The sequence below is a fragment of the Mya arenaria genome, chromosome 13 (assembly GCF_026914265.1).
Source record: "Mya arenaria isolate MELC-2E11 chromosome 13, ASM2691426v1".
Lineage (NCBI taxonomy): Eukaryota > Metazoa > Mollusca > Bivalvia > Myida > Myidae > Mya > Mya arenaria.
In genome coordinates this window covers 51,170,209-51,192,315 of record NC_069134.1, presented here as the reverse complement: position 1 = coordinate 51,192,315, position 22,107 = coordinate 51,170,209, and the positions used below count along the sequence as shown (strand labels likewise).

The 22,107-nt window shown below is 35.6% G+C and overlaps 3 protein-coding genes across 3 annotated transcripts in view; 1 reads left to right on the top strand and 2 right to left on the bottom strand.

The window, feature by feature from the left end:
- LOC128215564 (ATPase family AAA domain-containing protein 2-like) overlaps positions 1-10,857 on the bottom strand; it is a 33,248-nt gene extending 22,391 nt beyond the window's left edge. The window contains exons 1-14 of the mRNA XM_052922255.1: positions 10,835-10,857; positions 9,464-9,596; positions 9,134-9,255; positions 7,484-7,515; positions 7,002-7,176; positions 5,903-6,086; positions 5,430-5,591; positions 4,044-4,158; positions 3,316-3,516; positions 2,680-2,809; positions 1,844-1,957; positions 1,318-1,432; positions 858-999; positions 99-247 (exon numbers count right to left, since the gene is read on the bottom strand). Coding sequence (XP_052778215.1) covers positions 99-247; positions 858-999; positions 1,318-1,432; positions 1,844-1,957; positions 2,680-2,809; positions 3,316-3,516; positions 4,044-4,158; positions 5,430-5,591; positions 5,903-6,086; positions 7,002-7,176; positions 7,484-7,515; positions 9,134-9,255; positions 9,464-9,568 — 1,746 coding nt within the window. The 5' untranslated portion in view covers positions 9,569-9,596; positions 10,835-10,857. The remainder of the gene's footprint in view (positions 1-98; positions 248-857; positions 1,000-1,317; positions 1,433-1,843; positions 1,958-2,679; positions 2,810-3,315; positions 3,517-4,043; positions 4,159-5,429; positions 5,592-5,902; positions 6,087-7,001; positions 7,177-7,483; positions 7,516-9,133; positions 9,256-9,463; positions 9,597-10,834) is intronic.
- On the top strand, positions 9,806-18,549 carry LOC128215568 (transmembrane protein 244-like). The gene is made up of 5 exons (XM_052922258.1): positions 9,806-9,894; positions 12,244-12,332; positions 14,902-15,027; positions 16,249-16,293; positions 17,221-18,549. The coding sequence occupies exons 3-5, from the start codon at positions 14,916-14,918 to the stop codon at positions 17,343-17,345; spliced, it is 282 nt and encodes a 93-aa protein (XP_052778218.1). The 5' UTR covers positions 9,806-9,894; positions 12,244-12,332; positions 14,902-14,915; the 3' UTR covers positions 17,346-18,549.
- Positions 18,550-18,916: 367 nt separating this feature from the next.
- On the bottom strand, positions 18,917-21,740 carry LOC128214634 (uncharacterized). Its single transcript, XM_052921199.1, has 2 exons — positions 21,604-21,740; positions 18,917-21,195 (listed from the first exon to the last, which is right to left on the bottom strand). Exon 2 carries the CDS (start codon positions 21,190-21,192, stop codon positions 19,024-19,026), a length of 2,169 nt encoding a protein of 722 aa, XP_052777159.1. The 5' UTR covers positions 21,193-21,195; positions 21,604-21,740; the 3' UTR covers positions 18,917-19,023.
- Positions 21,741-22,107: the final 367 nt, after the last annotated feature.

Below are 22,107 nucleotides of genomic sequence, written 5' to 3'. Positions count from 1 at the left end.
AAGCTTTCTTAAGTATTTAAATAGGCATATAAAAATTCAGAAACTGGGATTTACATGAATTTCACCTTATAACAAGTCAGTTGTATGAAGCCTCTTACCTGATCAAACAGAAGCCTAAGCTGCCTCTCCGACTCGCCAACCCACTTGCTAAGGCAGTCTGCGCCCTTCCTCATGTAGAATGCCACGCGTTTCCCATCTGTGCTGCACTCGTTAGCCAATGCACGAGCAACCAACGTCTTACCCGTGCCTGTCAAGGGAATTCAATCAGATTTTAAGTAACAAATGTTTCATTTATAATTCTCAGGTTGTCTAAAAACAGATTTGAATTAAATAATATTGAAATCCTAATGCTTCTTAATACATTTTAATACATGTACTTCTAAGCACCAAGGAATGATAAATTACTGTTCATCAGATGATTTCAGGACAGTATTTTTGTTTCAATCCCCAGAAAAGTAACTTGTTCATCTAACATGTATGCAACTTGTTCTTCAGTGCAACATAAACACAAGAACAACTTTTACCTTCGCACAAGATGATCAAGACACTTAAATCTTGGAACAATGTGATCAAGATACTCTTACCTTCGCACAAGATGATCAAGACACTTAAATCTTGGAACAATGTGATCAAGATACTTTTACCTTCAAGCAAGATGATCAAGACACTTAAATCTTGGAACAATGTGATCAAGATACTTTTACCTTCAAGCAAGATGATCAAGATACTTAAATCTTGGAACAATGTGATCAAGATACTTTTACCTTCAAGCAAGATGATCAAGATACTTTAACCTTTGAACAAGATCATCACGATACAATGCAAAAATTTGTTGTGATTTTTAAATCAAAACTCACCTGGGGGTCCATAGAAGAGAACGCCTCTGGGTGGGTTGATTTTAAACCTCTCAAATATCTCCGGGTACATGAGGGGGAATACCACCATCTCTTTCAGGGCCCGTATGTGCTTCCCCAAGCCCCCAACACTTTCAAACTTAACCTGTAAATTTGAAAAAAAATAAGCTCTGAGACATACGTTTGCTATGTTTTCAACACTTAGAGCAATGTTTAGCCAATACTCAATGTGTTTTTTTTTAATCAATTGAAAAGTGGCCCACAAAAACAGAGAATTATTACAGTCAGAGAATCCATCTGTTTGCCTCTATATAGTGTCACACAGTATTGAACTCTTTCTTCAAAGTTATTTTCAACTTTCCCTCACGACCTTGCTATACATGTGTGCCTTTTCTTTGGCATAAGGTGAAATAAGTTTCATGAAAGATGAATGTTGAATGTTATCATCCCTGCAATAACCTACTGTTCTGTCTATGTTCATGGGATCTACATCCGCTAAACTGGAACCAATCTTCTGCCTGTCCCTTAGAAGGGTGGACTTGGTTACATCATCTGGGTTGAAGTTCATCGGCAACAAACTGAAATATATGGATATGAATAATATTGTTTTTCACACACTTATAAAACATAGGGTGTTGAAAGTAAGCTGTAATGTGACCAGTTTAATCTCCCATGAAGAACAGGATGTTGACATTATGTGAATGAACAGTATTGGAGATCGGGGGTAAAACCCATAGCTGCCCTAAAACTTTAGCCAAACTTTTGGTCTAGGGCCATAATTTTTAGGATAATATGGAGTCAAGTTATCTAATTGTGGGATGGCGTTGAACAGTTGTGTAAAGCAAATTAAGTGAATTAAATGTAAGGTTGTGGTGTAATAAGTGAAATTTTCAACTTGCCCTAAAACTTTAACCAGACGCATACGCTAGGGCGAGTAGTAAATCCCTACGTATTCAACGAATAATCATGCTTATTAAAGCATCACTTACTTCTGCCTAGCTCTCATCATGCTCTTGGCCTTTCGTCTTTGGAATTTCTCCTCATCGCTGCTCGATTCACTGGATGATGTGGAACTGGAACCGTGGAAAGCTCTTCGCTTGTGTCTGCAGGAAACCAGATACTTGGTATTACAGATTTTTATCATTTCATTATTGAAATTTATGTTATACTAATTTTTTTTTAAACTTGATTTTGAATAAGTGAATGATAAAAAAACGAAAGCAACACACAATGGGCGCCAAGTGTCCCCTACCGGTTTAAAGCCTTGTGAAAAGCAAAACAGGAAGTGGGCCATTTTATTGTTGTTTTTGTTGATCAATCGTGACCACTTGTTGTATTTTTGTAGAGGGTCACCCAAGGAAGCTTCCTATAAAGTTTCATTGAATTTGGACTGGTAGTATTAGAGGAGATGTTTTTTTTAAAGCAAAACAGAAAGTTGGCCATTTTGTTGTTGTTGTTAATTGTGACCCCTTGTTGTATTTTCGTAGAGGGTCACCCAAGGAAGATTCCTGTCAAGTTTCATTGAGTTGGGACTGGTAGTTTCAGAGGAGATGCTTCTTAAAGCAAAACAGGAAGTCGGCCATTTTGTAGTTGTTGTTGTAAATAAATCGTGATCCATTGTTGTATTTTTGTAGATGGTCACACAAGGAAGCTTCCTGTCAAGTTTCATTGAATTTGGCCCAGTAGTTTCAGAGGAGATGTTTTTTAAGCAATTGTTGAAGGATGGACAGACGACGGACAAAGACCGATCACAATAGCTCACCTTGAGCACTTCGTGCTCTGGTGAGCTAAAAACTCTAGTGAAATGTACAGATTAATGTCTCACCTTATTCCTGGCCCTCTCCTCCTAGCCGGGGAGAGATAATCAAGTTTTTCCATCCGTCTTCGACGTGCAGGCGATCTTGGGGTTGAAATTTCATCAGCCAAGAAACGAGACTGAATGCGACGTCTTTTTTCTGCATGAAGAACACACATAGATATAATTTCAGTCAAAATCATCCCTGTCATTATCGCCTTTGTCATGCATGCTAGCCGAGGAAAGACAGTCAAGTTTTACCATCTGTCTTTGGCCTGCATGCAATCTTGGCATTGAAATTTCATCAACGAAGAAACGATATTGGATGTGACGGTGCCTTTGCTTGACATGTAATCAACTCAATCTTGGATCCAATGTAAGAACAAATGCAGGCCTGCTTAATTTCACAAATTTTTGCTTTTTAACAAATGTTATTTTATTACATAAAATGAATGAACGCATAATCAATTTTAAATCTAATTTAAATTGTATACATGTATATTTATTGATTATGGACAGCTACACTACCAACAAAACTTTGGACAACCAAATACACAGCATTTTCTAAGAATTTTTTTACTGCTGTGCCTTGCAAATTGGGAAAAAAGTCGAGTTTGGGGAAAATACAAAATCAATCCAAAACAGCTAAAATAATCAGAAACAGACCTGCAACAGGAGCTATGTACAGTTGGGTTCTTGGCTTGTTTTCTCTCAGATTGTAAGAGCGTCGGTTTTTCTGAGAATTTCTATCCTCATCATCATCCTCATCATTGTCATCATCATCCTCGTCATTGTCATCATCACCTTCATCATTCCCATCATCATCATTGTCATTGCTGTCTTCGTTATCATCACTTTCGTTCTCCCCTGAAACATCATACATTTTTTTAATAAATTCACCTTGCTTCTTTTTACTTTTTAAACTATGTCAAGTTCCTTATTAAAGTGAATGAAGGTGAACAAAGGCTGTCACAGTGACATAAAAAGGGTCCCTGACTTGCTATATATCATAAGAGTGATAGCAAATTGACCACTAAGTGTGACATTTGAGTCAAGAGCAAGAATGCTAAGCCTGATACACTTTCCTATGCTGATGTTCATATCTGTAATTGATTGAAATTCTTATAAAACTAAGTTCCAAAACCACTGAGACAGACAGACAAATGGACAGTTTGACTATCATATGCCCCACCCTTCAGGGCATAAAAATAATTTCTGTACACCGAATACAAACTGACTTTAGTTTCAACAGCTTTTTGTTAACAGCTTGTCTCTTAGTGTTTAATTATTTTGAAACTGTCTAATGTATCTGGTGTATGATGATCATCAATGAAAGAAGTTATTAATATCAGATTTGATCTAGATTTGATTCTATAAATACAATCCATGTTTACCGTCCCCATTGTCCTCCTCATTATCATCGTTGTCAGTCTCAATGGGCATCCCGTACATGTCTCGTTTCACCTGCTTTCTCTGGCGCTTCACACGACTGTAGATGTCCTTAAAACTCTGAAAGTTACCATTGTACATAATTATTCTGAATATCTTTTTAATATATTTGTATATGATTGTAATGTACTTCTGAATCATGCAGTAGAAACCTAAAGTGGCCTATGCGTGATGAATTTTATGATTATATACTAAACTCACAAGGAAGGAAGCAGTGAACCGTACATTTCACAGCTTTCTTCCTGTGCAAAAAGTTGGCAAGAAGTTGTCTCGATGAGCTGAGCTGAGAGAACAAACTACTTGAATAATGCACAACTCTCTGTACCTAGTTGTCTCCCATACAAAATACTGCAGCATTCAAAGACAATATTCCAGTCATGAAAGGGCTGATCTGGCAGGTTTAAGACATCAACTGAGCTCTCATGGATTTCTGAATATTGTATATAAGTTTGGTCAAAACTGAAGACTATATCACGATAATTAGCAATTGTTTGCAGACGCATGGATGACATACACCGTGCCACAAGATCTTATGGCCAGTAGAGCTAAAAACCATACCATAAGTTAAATATCAACATCCAATTAAATTAACAGAAAGCCATATACATGAAGGATATAGTGATAACCATTTTCCCTAAAACTGACATAGGCGAATTAAAAAAACACTACTATGTTACTTCTGAATCTATCTCTACGAAATTCAGATTTAAATGAAACTAATCTGTGAAATTTGTCTATGCCATCTTCAATGAAAAATGACTTTATTAGATTATCATCTACATTGATATTATAAAATACACAAATGAAACTTGGATTAAACACAGATCCAACATGCATGTGAAAAAATGACACAGAGTTCACCTTAAATTATACTGAGTTGGCCCTAAAATGACATTGAAATGCCCCTGAATTTGCCTTGAAATGCCCCTGAATTGGCCTAAATGATCCTGAGTTGGGCTTGAAATGCTGAGTTGGCCTAAATGATCCAGAGTTCGCCTTGAAATGATCCCGAGTTGGTCTTGAAACGCCCAAGTTGGCCTAAATGATCCCGAGTTAGCCTTGAAATGCCCGAGTTGGCCTAAATGATCCTGAGTTGGCCTTGAAATGATCCCGAGTTGGCCTTGAAATGATCCCGAGTTGGCCTTGAAGTGCCCCTGAGTTGGCCTTGAAATGCCCCTGAATTGGCCTTATCAGAGTTAAGCCAAATAACTTTTTGGTGTAGATTTGACCTTTGATGCACAAATACTAAGTGAAAACCATCTTCTCAACTGCTGAATGGACGGACATATTACTAGATGCTGCCCTTTGGGGCATAAAAAATAGTAACAAACCTCTTCTTCATTTTCATCCTCTTCAAACTGCTTCGCCTCAATCCTGCCCCTTTTCCTGGGCGGCTGTACATCAAAATCCTCCTTATACGCACAGTACATTGGTTTACGGACTCGAGAGCTTCGACGGTTACCCAGATCTTCAGTCTCAGAAAGAAGTTCTCGCTAAATTGATTTTTTTTAGAAAACATTATTTCAAAAAGCAGATTCAATGTTATAGCTAAAAAACATTGTGAAAAACCTTAATGATTAAGCAAGGAGGGCAAGTTCAGCACCCAAGGCCTTCTTGTTCAATATGATTTAACATGTGTAGTATGTGCGAGATAAGGAAGATTTTTAAAGGCAGACAGGAAACCAAATTTTGAATTCATGGTTACTCAATTTTAAACTGCAACTCTGAATGATTAAGCATAAAGCTTATTTGAGGCCGATAAGCAATTCTAATTATATAATAAAAAATATTCTTATTCAAGTACCTTCATCTGCCTTGGACTTGGATGCGTTACAAGGTAGTCTGCCGTTTTACGCAGCCTTGTATGTTTCTCCGAAGAGCTCATAATCAGATCTTGTTGATTGTTGGCATGGAGCTTGCGTCGCCCTCTTCCCCGGCCACGCCCCCTTCTTAATCCCTGACTGCTGTCTAATAAGTCTCCGGGTGATCTGTAACAAAATTCATTTATTTACAATATCATCATTGTTTTTATTTTTTGTTTTGAAATGTCAGTGATTTTTAAGTTCAAAAGCCATTTCTTCATCAAAACAGGACAATAAAGAACTCGTAACAAACGTATGGTTGACATAGTTGTGGTGAATACCCAATATGCCACCTCAACAGAAATGTTTAAATGACGAGATATGAAATTAATGAGAAAGAAATGGCAGGTGCACAGGCATTCTATTGCTTTACTTTCTTCTGAAGCTTCATAATGAAGTTGCAATGCTTTTCGGTGCTACATGCAGCACAAAATATTTCAGACAACCCTTAATGTGAAGGACCATAACTTTTGTTAGACCAAGTTAAATATGACAGAAATGGCAGATGCTTAACAGCCCATGCCGACTAAAAGTCCTATGAAGTTCTATGATTGCAACTACATGTACAATACTTATGCTGCTACATCTGACACAGTCTTTCAGACTAATTTGTACTTATTCAAGGGCCATTACTTTTGCAAGATCAATAAGTGACAGAAATGTCATGTGCCAATGCTGACTTACATTCCTATGAAGCGCAGCTTTAATACTTTTAGAGCTACATAAAACATATATTTTTTCACACTTATCTTTAAATAAGTCAATGGCCATAACTCTTCTTAGACAAAGTGAAATGTGGAAGAGAAATGGCAGGTGCACAAGAACCAATGCTGACCAACATACATATATGAAGTTAAAGATGTAGGCGACACTTAAGGGTTAGGTGCGATAAGATGCAATTCAGGTGAATATAAATAAACTGTTTAACATGTCATTGCAGTTTCTCTGAAACTTCTCCAAATAATATGTTGAGCAATAGCAATAAGCAAGATCCTATACAAGCCTGAGCTTAATACTAGATAACTTTATCACTATCCTTACCTAGAATTTCTAGTAAGTCTCCCTGTGCTCATTCGCGGCTCATCAACATCATCATCCTCACTTTTCCCATCCCTGTCTTTTGTTGGGCTAGGCTTATCATCATCATCTTTTATTACAGGCCTTCTACCATGCCTCGTTTTAGTTTTTCTCGTCACTTCAACTTCACTATCACTGTCTGGAGAGATATTAAAATATTGATGAAAAATATTATTCATTTCTTTTTGACACTGTTGTTTTCTTCAGAGATAACTTCTTATTTATTCATGTATTTTTAAGTTTCAATTTGTCATATTAACTCAACACAGCTATATATAGCCAGTTCAAATATTCTATAAATAATAGCTAGTAGCTAAGAGTAACCAACTACTTTGTTTAATGAATTATACTGTTGAAAAAAACTATCATGATAATATTTTTTGTTATAAAACTATTAACAATAGATGACTTATTGTGCAAAGTAATTTAAAAACAACAGAACTTACCATCTAAGTAGTAGTCCTCCACATAAGTGACTCTAAAATGGTAAAACAAAAGTAGATTTATATAAACATGGGCATGTTTTCATTATTTTATATTCACTCTATATTTGGGCTCTTTCGTAATCAAGATATTTTCATCGCCATCAATACTGATATGTATCAGCATACTGAATACCCCTCCATTGTCTGATCAAAACCAACAATACCAAATAATATTAAACTGTTCTGCAAATCTGCTTACTGAATTGTGCGAAAAATATAACTTCTTCAAACAGAACACCACCCTCTTGCATTCAGAGTATACCTAAATTATGCATACCCAAAACATAGTCCATATGAATAGAAGCCAGGAGTCTTTTTGGTACTTGCAGACTTGCTGCGTCAGTAGTGATGTATGTTTATGTGTAATTCAAAATAATTCATTACTGTTTCGGAATAAAAAAAATGTATTTTAAGCTTAAACTTAACTTAACTAAAAGACCCATTTCCGGATTAAAAAGCTGACAATTGATGTTCCAGTGAATAATGCACACAAAAGACTTACCTTTTTTACACATGGTGCAATATTAAATTATGACCCTGTTGAATATTGATGCCATGCTGGTTATGAAACACTATAGCGAATTTATTTATGTGAACTGCAGCAGACATATGCAAAACTGATGTCTGTTTCATGTACACACTGTAATGTTTTGACAGGAAGGAATGGGGAAAAAAACTTACTTCTAATACTTTGTTGGATATTAACTTCTGGTGCTGAACTGATATGAAATAACATTTTAGGGTAATTTAGCTTGTTTTCATGATCTTTTTTAGACACAATATATGCTTCAACCCAGAATCCCAATCGAAACAACTGGCGGAAAATGGCGTCAAAACAATTTGTACATGGAGGATTTTCAATATGAAATATCTTAAAAATATTTTAAGAATAATTATATTATGTTTAATTAGTTCTGATTTAATATTGTGGTTAAAAACTAATACTGTTTTCTTGTGAGTATTTATAAACATGGGAACATTTTTTCCTCTTATTAGTTTCAAGTAATAAATATAAGGGCAGTGGGAATGTGCATCTTGCATAATGACACACCCTGTTGTGCCCTAGCCAAAAGAACAAGAGCTGTCAAAGAGACAGCCCGCTAGACTATTCCGCCGCTTTTCAGTGTAAGAATTGAAAAGTTTTGGCGAAACATGCATTGATCACTATAAAATTAGATTAGAAATAGAATGATGTCATTATTTGAATTTAATGCAAACTAGAGTTATCTTACATGGTTATTTAAACAGATTGGATGGTTGAGAACCATTGTATAAAGTCTCAATGTAATACATCAAGAAGTTGCTGAGATATTAACCTATGTGTGCTTACATGCAAAACCTTAACAAGAATATTTATGTCAAATATTAAAGACCCATTAATGATTATTTGCATTATATTCATTAATTTAGTTGGTTAGATTGTTGGGAATACATTTCCAAAGTTTCAATGCAATAAATGATGTATTTACTGAGATAATGAGGTGCTTACATGCAAAATCTTAACCAAGGTGTGACGCCAACGCTGACGCCAGGGTGAGTAGTCTAGGCTAATGCTCTCAACTCAGCTAAAAACACTTTTATTTGAAACCATACAAATGAAGGTTTTTTTACCTTTTTGACCTTGACTCACGCCTAGGCTTTAACTCTAAGTCTTCATTGCTGTCCCTTCTCTTCGCAAGGCTGTTGTTTTTGAAGTTTATCACACCACTATCTTCATCGCTGTCACCATCTGTCTATGATAGGATAACAAACACAAATGCAATCTTAATCTAACAAACATATAAATAAAATGTCAAGATATTGGAATAAAGCTAAAAGGATATTGGAATTGGCGTTTGAATTGTGCGACATGAAAAATATTTTTTGACAGTACCCCACCCACAATTTGACAACATACAGTATCTTAAGACAAAGAAATGAGAAGACCAAATTTCATCGTACCTTTAAAACTTGCACAATATTTCTTGCAGATGATCTTGTCTCGAGAGATGAGAAGTCTTCTCCCGAATTCTCATCGGCTTCATGAGAGTGCCGTGTTTTAACCATTTTGTTTCAATCTATTTCTGCAACCATTCTGACCGTACAGCACACATACACAAAATAGTTCAAAGGGAAACATTAAGAATGGAGCGTGTAAAATGTGTATCATTCATTAAAATCATACACTATGATTTCCAATTAGGCATAATTATTGAAACAATGACTATCCATAAAAATTATTTTATTTTTGTATATAATCGATTAGTTGAGGCGGAACAATACAGTTAAGCGGCCGTAAAAAAATGGCGGGACCAACTCACAAAAAAGAGAAAAATACACTGTGCCAAGACTCGGACTGCAGAACAAACAACGCATAATATCTTAGCAAGGAGGTTGTTGGAAAATCAGTTAATTTATTAAACCTTCAGAAGTTTCCTGTATTAAACTAACAATTTAAGTCAAGGTTTCAGTAAATCATTAAACACTACTAATTTGGTACGAAATATATTGGGTACGAATATTGAAGACTACTCAAGGGAGATAAAGTACAATGTTTGCAAACAATGAAAACGAAGCTGTCAAATAAAACTATTTTCTTTTATATAGCTGTCTGTTATAGTTGTCACTTGAGTTTATACTATGCCGTAGGAAGTATCATATTTGCTATTTACAGGTGCTCACTTATGTCGTAAATTCTTTAAAATTATATGAAATATGTATTTTTGTACGAGTCAAGAGTTTTTCTGCTTGAGTTTACAGGGGTGTTGGAATAATAATATTATATTCTACCTATTGACTTTATGGGTCATCAGATCAACGGTTATGGTCACAGTGACCTTGAATGTGAAAAGGTTGTCAGAGTGATCAGGGTTCCCCCTGGGTTCTTAAAAGTTGTCGCCACTTTTTCGCGGTGGGTTAAGGGGGCCGCGATAGGCCCCCTTACGGGTCCAGGGCAGCGCCCTTGTGGGGGCCAAGGGGGCGAAGCTCCCTGAAGCTCATGGGGTTTAAGCATTTTAAGAGCCTTAAATTGCATTTAATTAGCACATTGTCGTGCAACTCATAACATTTTGTTGTACATGAAGCACAAGATATTAATAGCAAATTGTTATTCTGTTGACAAAATTCATTGTATATGGACTAGGATATAAATAAAAAAAGATTGCAAAAAATGTGACATAAACATCAATATGTTGATTTCAGTCTAATGCCTGCATACAATAAAAGAATACATTCGTGAAATTATGAGATAAATTTAAAATAAACGGAAACTCAAAGAAATATACATTGTCAAACTAGGGCCATAACTTTCCTAATAGAAATTTGTCTACCTACTCTTTACTCCAGCCAACATATTAGAAGCCTTATCAAATGGGGTTTAATCCTATTTATTTGATTTCTGTTAATCGTTTTGACACTTTTTGAACTCTTAGAATGCTGCATTTATAGCAATTACAAATTGCGACAAAACCGAAAGCAAGTCTATTTTTAGCGCGTAAACGGCATTACGAAATTTGCATATCACGTGACTTTCCGACAACATAAAATTCTACGATTTGCATATTTAAAACTAACACGATAATTACGCAACAACAAGGCTGTTGTTTGCTAATAAGAGACATAACAGTTAAAGGGTGTCATTGTTTATCCGTGAAAGCAATCAAATTCTGCAATAATTAGCGAGGTGTTGACTGGGCCGTGACTGCTTGCCCTAATTATCGGATTAATTTTTGTTGTCGCACCAGCAGATGCGCTTGATTTATGACAGTGACAGAATCGATTATCATGCAGGCCGCATGGTCACCACTTACGTCATTTTAAGAAAATATTTTAGAAAAAAATCGTTTTCGCCATAAATTCGCCAAATTTGAAAAGTTGTCGCCACTTTTGCGATTTTGTCGCAAATGGCGACAATGGCGATCGCCAGCGGGAACCCTGAGTGATAACTAGACAAGGTCTGCACTCATGGCTCTCAAACTTGAATTGGAGATTTAGCCTGATCACAAGATGACCCCTACTGATTTTAGGGGTTATTGGGTTAAAGGCCAAAGTCACAGTGACCTTGAACACAAAAAAAACAACCTTGTCCATGTGATAACTCGACAATGCCTGCACCCATGGCCCTCAAACTTTACATTTTAGTAAGGGGGTGACAATTTAATGACCCCAATTGATTTTGAGGTCAAAGTGTCAAAGTAACAACACAATTTTGCCATTAAAATTAACGCCATATTTACTAATTCCCTGCTGCTTTGATTATACATATTTTATTGCCTTTTCTCTTTTAACATGATCAATATTTACAACAATGATAAAGAGTATACAAAAAGCAAATGGATTGGACACAAGTTCTAACAACATTAGTAACGTCTTCCCCATTCTTCCCTGCTGCTAAGAGGATATCCGGTACATGTTTATCTGCAAAAATCAGTCATCATCTGAACATGATGAAAAACTGTACCTACTATTCTCACACTTTGAATGGTCATAATCTCAAAACTGCCTCAAATTTAGGCATCTAATGTCAATGACAAATCTGCTGTCATTTCAGTCCATGCATATAATTATTTCATTCAATTGTCCAAATGTTCCTGACATCATGGCGCTCAGGGGAGCATAATATTTGACAAACATTTCTTGTTTTACATCGAGACTGCCACATGCATGTAAAGCCCGCTTTGTTATTCTATTTTATATTATGGTTAAAAGCAATAACAATCAGACATTGTTCTTATTTGTTTCAGCCTAAATGGTTTTGATGGCAGAATACCATTCGACTTCAAGACATGGATTAAATTTGATAATTGCTGTCTGTACAGCCCTGATGTTAAAGGTACATGCACTTTCATTTGTTTGTTGTTTTGCACAATTTAGATGTCTGCTACCGTAAATGACTGGGTATTAGACGCCCTTTTTTTCCTCAGATATCGATGCAAAAAAATGCCTGCGTATAATACCCCGTAACAATTTTTCAAAGCTTTTTTCTGAGGTCGATTTTTAAGCTGAGAGTTTGTTTACATTTATGTAGAAAGGGAAGTTACTCGCATCATATTGATCGATTATATACGGGTTAAAACGCAAGTTAAAGATCGGTATACGGTATATCGTAAGACGTTTATAATTTTAACAAAAATATTTTTGGATTAAATGTTTTTCGATTAAAGTTATTCAATTTAATTTTGAATAATAAATTGAATTGAACAATAATTAAACTTGCATATAAGAAAGCAAAGTTGGGCACTGTCAAAATATTTTTTTGTCAGTTGTACGATAAGGTGTGAAAAACTCGACTGCCTTTAACCTGTTGACATACCAATACTACAAACTGTTGCGATAATGGTCTTGTTTTTTTCGCACTTTGTCACGTTCTTTATTCTTTTCTGTAGGTGTTGACATTTTGAGAACAAACTCGTACAATATAAGGTCTTTGCAAAACTTAACTTATCATTCTTGACGTATTTTGTTTACGATATACTGTCAGAAAGAATCTTACAAATTGTCATAAAAGGTACTTTTTAGTGCTATCCAACAACAAATTGTCACACTAGGTACTTTTTAGTGCCATCATGGGGAAAGTGCGTACATCGTACACAGCACGAGAAAAGCTAGCTGTTATCAGCTATGCTGAAGAGCACGGCAGTCGTGCAGCGGGTCGCCAGTACACCATGAATGAGGTCAACGTACGCAAATGGCGAAAACAGAAGCACGAATTAATGGCCATGACGAAAACGAGAAAAGCCAACCGGGGCATGGGAGCGCTCTATCCCGCTATTGAGACGGCTATTCTACAATACGTCAAAGAGCGAAGAGAGGGGGTGTTGCCGTATCAACGATTTATATCCATCTCGAGGCTATGAAGTTGGCGAAGACACATCAAGTTTAATCAACCTTCAAGGCATCAACAACATGGGTCCTACACAAAGACTGGGCGAAGAAGGAAGCCAGAACTTGATCAAATCTGCGCTTGGATCGTAGACGCATGGAAAGAGCTAGATCCGAAGATCATTGTTTATGCGTTCAAGAAGTGCTCCATATCAAACGCTGTGGACGGGACCGAAGATGACACCATATGGGAGGAGTTTGTCAAAAAGCCAGGGCAGACAGATGAGGCAGCCGACGAAGAAGAAGACTATGATGGATGCGGTTACTACACGGACAAGACGACCAAAGACATGACGGAGGATGAAATGGAGCGTTTCTTCGAGAGTGACGACGATGACGAGGAATTTGAGGGCTTTGAGGAAAGCAATTTAAGGATTAGTGAATGACAATTTGTGTGTTTCTTTGTGCAATATGTGCTGGTTGAATGTATTTATTTTAAAAAATCTGTTATGTTTTATATCACATGAAACGAATAAAAATGAAACCAATTTTGCTTTGTGTTATCATTGTATGGTTTTAAAGATAACCATCGCCATTTTCACGAAAAAGTTTTTTTGTCACTGTCATCAAACATGGTGGCCGAAAATGCCAGACAATTTGACATTTTTTCTATGCGTCTTTTAACCCAAAACATAAATTAAAAGGTTTTTTCCCCGATTTAGCACATATTTTTTTCCCTGCGCCTATACCCCCTATCGTCTTATAACCAGTCATTTACGGTATTTAATATATTATCACTTAAGTCTTAGCACTATCTAAAACAGATGTAAAGCTGATATAGTCAGATGTAAAGCGGACATCTATGAACATTGCTAAGAAAATGTTTCTTGCAGAAATTTACATTATGTTTCCATTAAGAATTTGAAACTGGAAGTATGAACTTCCTGTCAATCAATTTTGGAAGTTTTACACTGAAATGTTGAAGTTTAAGTCTCCCGAAAACTATATCTTTTTCAAGTATATTAAAAATCAAATAATTTGCAAATAACTTGCCAAATTCACAGACTTATATTATAATAATTCTTTTTACTTAAAAACAGTTAAACTGATTGAAATTGTGACCATAAAAGAAATATTGACAAAAGGTTTTGATATTTTGAACTTCCAAGCTTTCAACTTCGGAATTTTTTTTTAATATTATGGAAGTTTTTGTACTTCCGAAGAATCAGTTTTCGAAGTTTTAGCCCATTTATAGAGTGAAATATACTTTCAAACTTCCTTTAACAAAAGGCCTGTAGTAAACTTTCCAGATCTCTGTGTTTTTTATCTGTCATATAAATAACTATATAATAAATATATATATGGTGTATTAGTCCCAGTCTTATTGTTTTGAGACTATCAATCAGAAAATCATTTCGGTCAATGACAAATCTGCTGTCATTTGAATTTTCGGTTCATGCATATTTCATTCAATTGTCCAAATATTCCTGACAACATGGCGCTCAGGGGGGCATAATGATTGACAATCATCCCTTGTTTTGCTTGTTTTTATCATTTACCAAATGAAACTCATATTCCAGTGAACACGCTGTCTATGTGTCTCACCTACCCACTGTCTGGTGTGGTATTTGGCACATTCATATCGTCAAGAGTCTGGGACTATGCTTTAACAGTCACCCTTCTCCATGTTGCCTTGTCCTGCCTTGGTGAGTAGAGTAGAAGAACAGTTTGAGCAGTAATGGCAACACACATGTATCTTCTTATATAGATATAAGGAGTTTAGTTTGTCTTGTGCTGAGCCCTCAAATTGTTAAATACAGTGGGCTGATTGTTCAGAACTTTGTTGAAGTTAAGAATGTGGTTAACTTTTTCAAATCATTAAAGCCCTGTTAGTTTAATGGATCTTGTGATCTATACTGTATTTGAGAGAGAGAAAAAATCATCTGTACTTGTTTATGTATACATTTACATTTAAAATTGTTAGCACATCATCAAATAGTTCGTGTTTTAAACTTGAACTAAAGTCTGAACAATTTGTCCATTATATGAACCCAGAAAATAATTTTATTATTCTGACCACTGAATAGAATATAAGTAATATGCTATGAATAGCCTGGGTGCTGACGATGAAAAAGATAACATGTGCCGCTACTAGTTGTATATGACTTTAAATGTATGACTTTATTCTAGAATATATGTATATATATAACTTTATAATTGAGTATTTGAGTATAAGTTACAAAATATATCATACAGAAAAAGCTTTATTAAAAAAAACTTTAAGACATACAGTCAATATATAAGGAAACTGATACAGGGGCACCAGGTTCATATTGAAGTACTATTAAAATTCTGAAGCAATTTTAAGCAAAGTAGAAGTCTTCAATACAGTTTGTTATTCATTTCTTTTAGTGTTTACACACTTTTAATGTGTGCAAGGGGTCAGACTCACAATTGCAAATAAACAAGAACTTACAGAGATGATTGGCATCCAGCATTGACATTTTTTTATTTTGAAATCCGCTATTTTACCCATGTTTAAATAGAAATCTCCCTTACATAACTGGACCAACTTGGCATGATGGACATGATGTCGGACTCCCTACTTTGCGAACATTTGCTTGTATATGTGATGAGGTGCGAGAATTAGTCCTGTTGAGGTTTCATGTTATCAACACTCTGAAATAGAATTACAAACCTATAAACTACAAACAATATGAAAATACCACACTAAGGACCCTTTGTAAAAATATGGGAAAAAGCTAAGATTGCCAGCTTATTAGGCACAAAACATCACAAAACGCATCTTGTTCTTCCTCTGTAGAATTCATGTCAATATCATTAATGAAAAAGATATACTTTTATGGGTTCTGTATGTTCTATGCAATTTCTGTTGTAAATGATTCGAGTGTTTGATTGTGTTTCAGTGATGCTCAGTTTTCCAACCAACTGGTCATGGTGGCTTTGTTTAGGTAGGTTGGAAAGTGTATGCAATACTTATAAGTATTGATTTGGGGTAAAAGAGGAATTTAACGAAAGACAGAATGCATCAATAAAACCTATGTAGTTCAAAGTTTTCATAATGTTATTGAGAATTTTAATTTTCTTTCATCAGAATATTCCCTGAGATATCATGATGAAAGAATGTCGAGCAGCCAGAAACGAGGACTGCCCACTTACAGGGTGAGGAATCACATGACTTAAAGGAGTTCTCATATGGGTCATCATGGGTATAGTCTTTTATAAACTAAGAAATATTTTCATATCTTTTCTGTCAAAAAAGTTATTTAAAAATGAACGTCACTTTTTTGTATTTTTACATCTGTTGTGACCTGTGGTGACCCATGTGAGAACCCCTTTGAGTCACATGATTCATCATCCCGACTTAAAGAGATGGATTTTGACAAACCAAGCTTATTTATTTAAGCGGCATGTCTGAAAAAGAAGTGTTCAGATAGAGTTTGTGTTGCGAGTGGTTCCTGTTGGCAGAGCAATGTTAAAATTTCAACAATCTACTTTAAGATAACAAATCGTTAAGATATTAAAATATTTTTTTTACATTTATTTACAAGTCATATCACTCAAAATGGCTTAATTATTAACTTTACTTAAGTTATGTCCCATTAATTATAAAGATACTTGGAGGAACGTTTGCACCAGTCCTGCTTGTGGCACTCATATTCCACACTGTTTAAAAGCAGATTAAGAGTAATGTCCTCAATCATGACCTTTTACATATATGCTGTTATTGTATTTACATATTAACATTTTATATTGACATGGTAACAATATGTAACAATCAGGCAAAAAAAACTTTAACTTGACGAAAAGTATATTATTAGGTGAGTTTACCACAGCAAATTTCACACGAGCACTATTTTTTTACATGTATTTCACAGGTGGCAGTTGTGTGGTGATGATCTTGTGTGGGGAGGGTGTGGCAGGGTTACGAAGATACAGGAATTCTTCTCGACTGGTTGTCCCAGAAAAACAGCCAGAAACAATCAGCTATCTTCACAGATAGCAGTTAACCAGTCTATTGAGCAAAGCAAGAATCCAGTCAAGCTAGCATAGAAGGAATCCAGTCATTCAAGCATTAATAGACATTTCTGCAAGGAGGAAGATGACGCCACTGCTTTTGCAGCTAAACTATTAGTCTTGCCATAATGGTATTCCTGATTTTAAAGCTAAATGTTCAAGCTATTCAATTAAAACTTGGTATACACATGTTGCCAGAGACAATATGACTTGTATACACACAGCAAGGCTCATGTCACTGACTTATACGATTGTCGAGTTATGTCCCTTTCATGACGTAAAAACAATAACAGATGAGATATGGCATTATTTCCATGTCACTCTTGTTATGTATGTACATAAATTATTGTAATTAGCCATACATTGTTAAGACTGCCATGATTTACTGAAATAGTGCCATCTGGTTGCAAGTGTCATTGTTAAGGCCATGTTTTAATTTGTGCATAAGATCATTACTTATTTAGATAGAGCAAACAAATATTCTTTGTTTCCACTGACATCTCAAAAATAGGTAAGGCAAGTTGGCATAACTTTGTCCTGTTTTTGTGAACCGGGGTTCTGTACCAGACCTACCTTTATCAAGGTATATCACTTTTGTAGAAAATTCTAAATATGAAATGGTCAAATTTTAACATGATCACTCCAAAAATGCACATTTTTTAGGAAAATAAGAAAAAAATTCCACCCAATGGCAAAAATATAGGGTTAGGAAGATAGGGTCAGGAAGAAAAAGTGTAGGTCCAAATTACTTGAAACAAAGAATTTTTTTTATGCCTAATATAATGTGTTTGTGTATACTCTGTCAAATGTTAATATGATTTTGACTTGCCATAGAAAACACCTCTATTAAGCATTTTATCTTAACTATGTTTTTGTTGTTGATAATTTGTATTGAAAATAGTGTACCCGGTAGTTTGAATGCCCACACTACCATATATATTTTCAGTGCTTTTTGTTGTGTGAATTGAAATTGTGCAATAAGAAAATATGATTAAGTTCCATGCATTGTCCAAACATACCATAGATCTGCATGAACAGTGCTGGATTTTTAAAAGGCTTCAATTAAATAAAATGAAATAAAATTGTAAGTTGTATTGTTGAAGATGAAAAATCGTATAATGTGATGAAGTACAAAATCTGTTTTTGCAAATAAAACTGAGTATGAACAAAAAGAAACTTTCCTTTGTGTTTATATATATAGATTTTCAATGAATACCTATTAAATGTTACTGAAGTTTGTGCTTAGCACGCCCTTATAAAATACCGGTAATAGTGCCTTGAATTTGTATTTTATGCAAGAACAATTTCATTCATTGTATGGGTATTGCATGGTGGTCAATCACTATATAACAATGTTTTTAAAGGCAACTTCATTTATGACCAAAAAAATACAACTGATATTAAATTCAGTAAAAAATACATAAAAACTCATTAACACCTATTTTATATATTACTCTGATAAAAAAAAGAACGATGCCCACTTAATTTCATTTTTGTTTTTAAAACACAAGTTAATTATGATAGTTCTGTTGCTTAAAATAAAGTATTTGTTCAAGATTTAAAGTTGAAATTTTTATTCCAGTTTTTTTCACCAACGTATTAAATTATTTATGAAGCCATACAGTGTCAAAATGGAATAGATTCATCTTGTTCTGATAGGTGCATCAACGTTGATAAATATTCTCAACTATTAAGTGTTGATTCATGATCCTAGCTACATGCCAGTTGGCTGCATTGTTTCTTGGGAAGAGCTGCAGTGACTTGGTGTAGCAGGACCAGGCCAGGTCCAGCTTGTTCTCCAGTTCATAACAGTGGCCCAGCATGTTCCAGGCTGTGTCTATATGACCATGGCCTTGACTCAAAGATATGTAGTAATAAAGGTTGTTCAGTGCCCTAAACTTTCTTTCAGGTTGGTTTCTTTCACATGAGTGTGTGAGGTACTGCAGGTAGTGGAGAAATGGGACACTGTCAAACACAATGTAGTCCATCCATTTATATTTAACAGCTGGATGTCTCTGTTGCCTGTCGTCATCTCCTACTGTTCTGAACATTTCATACACAATATGTTGTGGAACACAATGGATATCATCTTGAGTGAAAATAACATGTAAGGCTGTATACTTCTGTAACATATCCTTGAATGGTGTGTTCACAGTCTTTTCCCTGAACTCATTGTTTGGTTGTCTTTTCTGTCTTCCTCTACATTCACAACATTGCCATACTGCAGTCCCAAGCAGTCCCTCACAGTAGGTCAGGCAGTTTGCTGCTGCCTCATACTGCCCACTGCAGTACAACATGGAGCCAAACTTCAGTCTGCTGGACAGCAGATCCGAGTCAAAGGACAGTTGGTACAGCTGGAGAATGTTGTGTGTGATAGGTTGTCCTTGGTAGATACACCTGGAGGCTTGGATGGAGGCATTGATTCCACACACTAATGACATGAACAAGAAAGCTGCCTCTTGTTCTATTTCAGTTCCATTGTTCTTCTGAAAAGTCAATGTCTCCAAATATTGATCTAAATTCTTAATCTCATTGAAATATAAATTTTCAGGTCTAATAATTTCCCGTGCCCACCAATAGTACAATCCAGTCATTTGGACTTTATTGAGCTCACATCTTTTGTCAACACCAATATTTTGGGATGAAATAACAGATGACATTCTCCTCCCCAGATCATCCATTTCAATTGTATATAGGCACTGGAAGTTGTTATTAATGATTTCTGTTATCATTGAATGCAGTTTGTACTGTTCATGTTTGAACAATTTTCCAGTGAACAGGTTCACCCCTGAGATGGTGTAGTGTGGACACAACCTGATCTTTAGCCATCTGAGAAGTGTGGTCATGCAGTAGATTACACACTGTGCAAGGTTGTCTTCACTCCATATGTTTGGTGGATATGTCTCTATTGTAAACAGAATTGCAGTCTTCATGTGAAATGTGCTGAAACGATCATCAACAACCTGCTTTATTATTGATTTTCTGAGCATTTTCAGAAATACATACACCTTATGCTGTATTATATTCATATCAAATACCAGAAGTCTCTCCATGATTGAAGTTGAAAATCTCCACTCCCGCTTATATAGAGGATAGTACATGTCTTCTGGAGGCACATGAAATGTTGTGGAGCGGCACTTGACTGGTATAGAAGGATCCTCAGTGTATCCTTGTGGTACCAGGAACACTCCACTCTGCCTTGCCGTGGTAAGTGTATCAGGTCTGGGCCAGTGACCGGGGCGTGGCCTATGGAATAGAAACTTGCACTCTTCAGGAAGGCTGGTACAGTGATATGCTAGTATAAGATCCAAGTTTTCATGCATGCTTTTTGATGGACCATGTTGGACCACCTCTCCAGACTCGCTGTTTTGTCTGAAGGTTTCAAGGATCACAATTTGAGTGTTAGTCATCAGCACTCTGCCCTCACTATCTACCATGTCACTAGGGCTGTTGACCCCTGTCCATGGTAATGGGAGGTCAGGTATTACGCGCTGAAGCCAGCAGTGCTGGGGTGGAGATTGTATATTCTTAACCACAAGAAGATTCCCCTTCCCCTGCCTCCATTCACTCCAATCAAGTATTACTGGCCAGTTGTTATCACACGTCAATGTGTCTATATCTGACTCCATCCCCAGTGTGGTGGTCCCCTCTGTCTGGCTACCGAAGGTGTAGGGAATGAACTTGTAACCATGTAACTCATTTTTGATCCTCTGTTGTGCCTCCTCCATCAGGAGTGTTCTCTTCCTTCTGGTGCGGATGTACCTGCTGACTCCAATGTCCTCCAGCACCCTGGACAGACGCAGGGACAGCTTCTGCATACTCTCTCTGTCCATGGTCTGAAAAATATGATCACACTAAAATCTATATGTACACAACCTAATATTAGCTGTGTACTGAGGGGACATAAAAGTGTGAAAAACAATGATCAATATGATAGCTGCATGGTTTTGCAGTACACATACATCAGGTATACAGATAATATATAGTTGATGAGAATTCTATGACAATTATCATGATCATGTTTATTCATAAAACTGCTTAATATACTGCACAAATGCTAGTTTTGCTTTTCATCCAGTGCAATCAGATAAACTGCACAAAAAATTTAATAATACTACACCTTAGTTTAAAAACAAATCATGACTCTTCTTTTATAAGTACATTATATATGTATACATTATTATTAAAATTAAATAATTGATTCTAATATTCCTAATATTACAGTAGATATATCAAAATCGTACCTTTATTATATATTTTATGATGATTCAAATGTTTCCTGTATTGAATTATTTGTCATCATGCATGTAACAAAGGATATAATTTCAGTTTTAAATCAACTTTCTATTTAGAAACCAATTGACTGTTAAATAAGTCATCATCAGAGTGATAGCATTTTATATATGCAATGTTTCTTTTTTTGGAGACCTTAATATTAAACTTTGGAATTCACCTGATCACTATGATAGTATCATATCACTGATTACTTTAGTATCATATTACTGATGACTCGTTATATGTATTTATATCATAGTGTAAACTGATTGACATGTCACATGGTATCATTGTGATATTTGTTTGTTTTTGATGACTGATGGTAAGCTTTGAAACTCACATGATATAACCGTTAGATAACATATTTAATATCTTGCCAGTGATAGGAAATGTTGTCCATGAATTCATACAAATCAAATTCATACAATTGTGTAAATTGGTTTGCTCATTATAACCCAAGTCAATAATCAAGC

Excerpts from the sequence above, each read along its gene's own strand:
- LOC128215568 (XM_052922258.1), top strand. The coding sequence starts at position 14,916 with ATGTGTCTCACCTACCCACTGTCTGGTGTGGTATTTGGCACATTCATA. Across the intron at positions 15,028-16,248 it reads TGTTGCCTTGTCCTGCCTTG|TGATGCTCAGTTTTCCAACC; the intron begins GTGAGTAGAGTA and ends ATTGTGTTTCAG. Across the intron at positions 16,294-17,220 it reads GTCATGGTGGCTTTGTTTAG|GTGGCAGTTGTGTGGTGATG; the intron begins GTAGGTTGGAAA and ends TGTATTTCACAG.
- LOC128214634 (XM_052921199.1), bottom strand. The coding sequence starts at position 21,192 with ATGGACAGAGAGAGTATGCAGAAGCTGTCCCTGCGTCTGTCCAGGGTG.